This window comes from Lithobates pipiens, unplaced genomic scaffold, assembly GCF_037356315.1.
Source record: "Lithobates pipiens isolate NorthernLeopardFrog02 unplaced genomic scaffold, aLitPip1_a1.2 Scaffold_18, whole genome shotgun sequence".
NCBI lineage: Eukaryota > Metazoa > Chordata > Amphibia > Anura > Ranidae > Lithobates > Lithobates pipiens.
In genome coordinates, this window is record NW_027507758.1 from 362,942,827 (window position 1) to 362,949,146 (window position 6,320).

Consider the following 6,320-nt stretch of genomic DNA (forward strand, 5'->3'; position numbering starts at 1 on the left):
CCGCTGTTCTCTGTTGTAGTTTCTGTAGAGTGACTCTGTTCAGCTGTGTTGCAGTGGCATTTTGCTGACCATTTTTTTTTTTTACTTTCAGAACTGTTTAAAGACAGAAGTGAGGAAAACCCAAACGCAGCACCTGGACAAAAAAATTGGTATGAGAAACAATTTAAAAACTATGTCCAAAGTTAGAGAGGATATCTTTTTTTGCAGTTTACAAACTGCATTTCATATGAACACGTCTATTGGGGGACACTACATTAATGCATACAAAAGAATAATGTTGAGTCTGTGGGTTGTGGTGAAGTACTGTTTCTAATATTTCTCCTAGCAGGGTTTTCTGGGTAGGATTGCTGACTGTTTTACAAGAACTTTTCTCTTTATGTTAAATTTATACTTTATATGGCAACCCTTTGTGTCGGTAATAACTGGTGATATAATATTTGGATCCTTTTTTATACTTGATCCTAATGTTTTGATATGTTCAACCTGCGTTGTGGACCATATTCTTAAAGTCATTCTTTGACTACAATTTGTGTCCTCTTTGGAAAAACTTTCAATAAAAATAGTGAAACAGAAAAGTATAATGTTAGCTCGAGAACTTGCATCAATTTATTGAAATTAACCTATTTTATGAATAATTCAGAGATGCTGGGATACTTTCTAAGTGTTATATCCAAGAGGGGTATGCCACCCAGTGTCCTTGCCTCTTTTATTTACATCTGACAGTTTTACTGGGAATAGGTATCACTATACTCCCAACATTCTGACAGGAGAGTTGCTGCTTTCTTGCATAAAAGCTGCTCTGCCTGCTTCTTATGCCTGCTGTTCATTCACAGTAGGCTTTGAATTTTGTGAAAGGGTTCACATAATATAAAGTGCTCCACAAATGGGCAAAAGGAGAGGAGAGGCAGGTGGTGTGGCTGCAGGCAACTCTGCAGCTGCAGGAGCTGGGACCTAAAGGTCCAGCATCAGCGCACAGAACATTACCTGTACTCTTGTATTCACAAAAAATTTTAGTTTAGTTGTACATAAAAGAGATAAGTCGAAGCACCAACAAATTTAAGGCTCCATTCACATTTGGGTGATTTGAATCGTGGGCAAAATTGCAGTGATTCTGCGCGTGATTCAGAATCATGGTAAAATGCGGGACACTTTTGCGATGCCATTATTTCTCAATGGCATCCTAAACGTGGTGCGATTTTGCCGCAATAGGAGCGTGTCACCCAAAAGAAGTTCCGGAAGACAGCACATTTTAGAAAGTGTCTGAATTCCTTGAGTTCAGCTGTCAGTCATTTTCCTCTTTCTTACCTTTTTCCTAATATACCACCAAAACATTCATTGCATTTTTTTTTAAAGCTACAATTTATTAAATACATCTACAAGGTCATTTCAGTCATTAGGAAGGGAAAACAAAATTACTCAAAAAGCCCTCTGAAAATGTGTAACTGCATGAACGTAGCAGTGAAATTGATAGAAACTACTTTCAAAACCTGTCATTTCTAAGTTAGAAATGCTGCAATAACATAACCTTTACACAAAAACACATGTGAAGAGCACATTGTTAATGGATACACTTAACGTTGTACTGCTTCAGTAGAACTTGTAAACTTTAAACTGTGGGAAAACCCTTCTTAGAAATATACCTTTGTTTGTACAACAATTAATGAATTCTAATAGTTCCATCTGTAGATACCATTTGTCAGGAAAGTTACTGCCATCCAGAGACTGTGAGTGTCATGGCTTGTTGATGGGAGAGCTGGTGGTGTCAGTCCTTTGAGGACAGCGAAAAGGCATATTGACCTTATCATTGTGAGCCTCTAATTTCACCAAGTGTTTCACTCAATCATATAGAACTCTTCATACAAGAACTCTTCCACAACCGTTATGCTTGGTATGAATTCTAAGGTGCTATTTTAACACTTGGTTGCCCATACGTTGTGTACCAGGAGACCCCAACCTCTGCAAGGGCCCATGGTAAATACAGCCATGGATATTTCAATTTTCTTTCTTTAAATCAGTCAGATGTTGCCATCGACACTGGCCCTCCCTGTTAATCAAACTGTAAAAAATTGTTGACTTATCACTATTTGGCAATTCTCTGATCATTTAGCCCACCATAACTGTATTTTGGTTGGGTGTATTTTGGTTAGGTGTATACCGCTCTACCATCTACAAAACTTCTCTGGACTCACATTCACGCATGCTTTGACATCCCTAGGCAGCAAATATGAATCCTACTAGGACATTTCTGATGGAACAAAGGTCTCTGTGGTCCCTTGCATTTTTTGTGGTCTTAAACTATTATATATAGTCATTCTTATTCTGGCCAGTTTTCCAGATTCTCTGTTCATCTCCCTAAGGCCTGCCTAGCCTTTGGAATGTCTCTACTTGAATGCCCTCTATTCTTATTATTGTTATTTTATGACCGTTTAAGAGTAAAGCAAGCCACATTTTTTTAGAAACTGCAACATTGCCATTTACCTTGATAAATAATTTGGCCTTCTGTCTGCCCAGTGCCCATCAGAATAGTAAGTAATTAATCCACAGCTAATTGCTGGGGTTCTAAGTAAAGACTGGATGTTCCCTGACACACCAAGCTGTAATTAAAACATTCACCTGCTGTATAACATATTGAATAAGTTTTGCTCTTTTTGTCTATGATAAAAATAATTATACTGAAGGTCTTTTAAAACTTTGCTTTTTATGGCTATCAAAGCTCATACCCACAGTTATTCTTTTACTAAGGATCTACACAATTGTGTAAATAACTTTCCTTAACTATAACATCTCCAACCTCCATCATGGTCATAGTAAACATCCCACTAGATTTAGTAACTAAAGAAGATCATATCAACACAAAGCTGCATCCTATAGATTAACATTCTATAGAGTAACACAGATACTCCATGATATAAACAATTATGTGTTTAAGTAAAGCTAAGAAATAATATAATACATTAACTTTAATCAGTTCTATCAGCTTGATGTTGCTGGTTAATAGTTCTTCTATAACTGCAGCTGTCAATATTGAAGACTGCACAACAGTGACACTTCTGTATGAAATATTGTGATGCAAAAAAGCATGGTTATGAAGTAACTTCCACTAACCAATCATATGTAACGGGAATCAATATTACTGAACTATACAGTGCTCCTTTTCTTTCACAAGATGGCAGCAGCAGGTGTGCCTGTTGTTAGGTTTGATGTTAAACTGTAGAATGCTGGGAAATATAGTTTTAACAAAGATCGCAGTCACTATCAAGGCTGGGAAAAGAACTACTGTACCCATGTGTACCTGAGAGCAGGAGGAATGGACAGGAGGGAGGGGTATAAAATGAAAAGAGCAGAAAGTGGGGGGGAGGAGTTAAAGGGAGAGCCCCCAACTGGAGAGCCGCTGCAGAGTGAGAGGTGCTGTTTGTTACTTAATGGGAGAAGAAGGAGCTTGGGTGTTGAGAACGTCTCACACAAGCCCTGCTGCTCAAGGTAAGCCAGCAAATGTAGGATGATCTCACAAGCATGGAAAGTGTGCCAGCCCAATATGCTACTGTAACATGCACAAAGAAATAGTCCAATGGACTGTACTCCCTTAATCTTCAATATGAACACTTTATTTATGAAAAAATCCATAAAGACAGCAATAGTGAGCAAGTGAACACTCAGAGGAGGGGTGAACAAAAAGTCACCAGCGCCCAGGACTGCTGCAGGAGTAATTGAGGCATACCACCCCTATGATACATATCATCTTTCCCACCTCTCTGATAAAGTCTGACAAAGGGGGGCATCGGTGAGAGGCTTGAAGACTCACAGTTAAGCTGGAATACTGACAGCATTTATATTGTTCACTTGTGAGAAGCTTGCGAATTCAAACTACTAAGACACCATTGCATTTCTATTTGTAACTTTTTCTTAAAGATACCCTGTCACCAGATCAATCATTTCAACAACAATGTCTATGTGCATTTAACATATATTTGGCTTGGCTTTTACTTATAAAAGCCTCCCTTGTGCACACACCCAAAAGCATTGAGACTGCTGCCTGACATCAACATCTTTGATGTTAGCAGGCCCAGAAACCCAGAGTTTCAAGTGAAATGCTATAGTATTCTCCTTCCCTCCTCACCAGCAGGAGGGAAGAGAAAAAGGCTATGACATTCAAGGAGGAAGAAAGGCTAAACGCCTCTCTCCCAGAAGGAGGCGCGATGGGCTCTTTTCTTGTCAAGTTTCAATTACATTGTCTCATTCTTACCCGGTACTAAGAATGTAAGGGCTGATGCTTTGCTGTGACAATTTTCCTCCACTTCCAAGTTGGAGTCAGTTTCGGTACCTGTGATTCCTCCTGATCGTATTCTGGTGGTATTCTGGCTACGATTCGCACCAGTCTCATTTCCCCTTTGGGTGGCAAGATTTTTGCCGCTCCGGTTCATTCTCCCCCCGAGAAACCTTGTGGCCGCTGCTTTGTCCCAGAGAGTCTTTGCACTGCCATGCTCCAGACTTACCATTCTCCCAAGACTACTGGCCCCCCTGGGAAGAATCAACTTCCAACAATTCTGGTGGCCTAGTCTACATGCTGAGGTAACCGCCTTCATAGCTGCCTGTTCCGTGTGTACTCAGAGTAAGACTCCACGACACCTTCCAGTGGGCCTCCTACAACCCATACCCAATGTAGAGAGGCCCTGGACCCACCTGTCTATGGATTTAATTGTGGCATTACCCAACTCCCAGGGCAACACAGTTATCCTTATGGTGGTAAACCGGTTCTCGAAAATGTCTCATTGTATTCCACTTAAGAAGTTGCCCATTTCTAAGGAACTGGCTTTCATTTTTGCTCAGGAGATCTTTAGTTTTACATGGGCTACCCAAGGTGATCGTCTTGAACAGGGGTAGTCAGTTTGTGTCCTGGTTCTGGCGAGCCTCTGGCATAACCCAGTGGCTTACGTGTTAAACCTTCCTTCTAATATGCATATCTCAAATGTATTTCATGTCTCCTTATTAAAGCCTTTGGTCTGCAACCACTTTACCACCTTGGTGCCGCGTCCTCACCCTGTACAGGTTGAGAACCATGAGGAGTATGAAGTACAGTCCATTGTAGACTCCCGTAGGTTCCATGGGCGCATACAGTACCTGATGTATTGGAAAGGGTAAGGTCTGGAGGAACGCTCCTGGGTCTTATCCTCAGATGTACATGCCCCTGTCCTCTTCTTTGATTTTCATAGATGTTTTCCCCTCAAGCCTGGTGGTCCTCCGAGGGTGAGGGGTCATTGAGGAGGGGGTACTGTCAGCTGACCGCTCATCTGTCAGCTCCTATCTCTCCACAGTGAATAACCTGTTGATGATATCCTGCTTGTCAGTCCTGCTTACTTAAGCCATCCAGCCCAGATGATCTCTACCTTCGCCTTGGTAAACATCACAGAGACTTTCTCCTGCCCTCCTGTTAAAGACTTGCTTGGCTGACATTGCTTCTGGCTCCAGATCCTGCTTGCTGTTCCACTATGCTGATTCCTGGCTTCCTGACTTTCTGGCTTGTCTGACTATACGTTCCGGTTACCGAACATTGGCTATGTTTTAACTACATTTGTTCTATTTGCTTTTATTATTAATAAACAAGTGGGATTTAACTGTACTTCTGTCTCGGTCTGATTCATGGTTTCTGACACGTTTTCAGGATTTTCCTCAGATGAAACGGCTGTGGTAATTGCTAAGGCAGTGGAACTGATCAAATCACCTGTGCAAAAGAATGGAACGCCTGACAAAATGACCTGTTGGGGTGCCTTGAGGACTGGAGTTGAGAAACACTGTGCTAGAGAGCTTGTGCTGTGAAAAACCATCAGATTTAGGCCCCTTTTACACTATTGGATGAATCAGGTCCACCTGTCAGTTTTTCAAGCTGACACGGTCTGATCCTTCAATCTTCTCTATGGAGCGGCGGGTGTCAAGGGACATGTGCTCGTTGACCCCTGCCAACATCCAATCCTATCCACTAATAACATACGGATGGGGATCCGCCCCCCCCATCCGCCTGGTGGATTGGATCAAATAGCATTCAGGAGTAAACAGACAGGCTGTCCGTTTACATCCAACCGCCCATAGAGAAGAGCGGACTGTGTCTGGGTTCGCTTTGCATAAGTGGAAGGGGCCTTAAAAGAAAACCAGAAAATGCAAACGTTTACAAATATCGCACCTAAGAATTGGTAAGCTGCAATATAATAAATGTTTGCTTTTGGGATTTATACTTCTTTAAAGATAATATAAAAAGTGATATATAAAAAGTGATAACTGTTGATCTGGGGCACCAGAGGGACTGAATTGGAAAAAGGGAATGTAGC

General features: G+C 41.3%; 1 protein-coding gene across 1 annotated transcript in view; it reads left to right on the plus strand.

Annotated features, from left to right (window-relative positions):
* LOC143988185 (uncharacterized) overlaps positions 1-453 on the plus strand; it is a 408,289-nt gene extending 407,836 nt beyond the window's left edge. The window contains exon 4 of the mRNA XM_077487562.1: positions 92-453. Coding sequence (XP_077343688.1) covers positions 92-313 — 222 coding nt within the window. The 3' untranslated portion in view covers positions 314-453. The remainder of the gene's footprint in view (positions 1-91) is intronic.
* Positions 454-6,320: the final 5,867 nt, after the last annotated feature.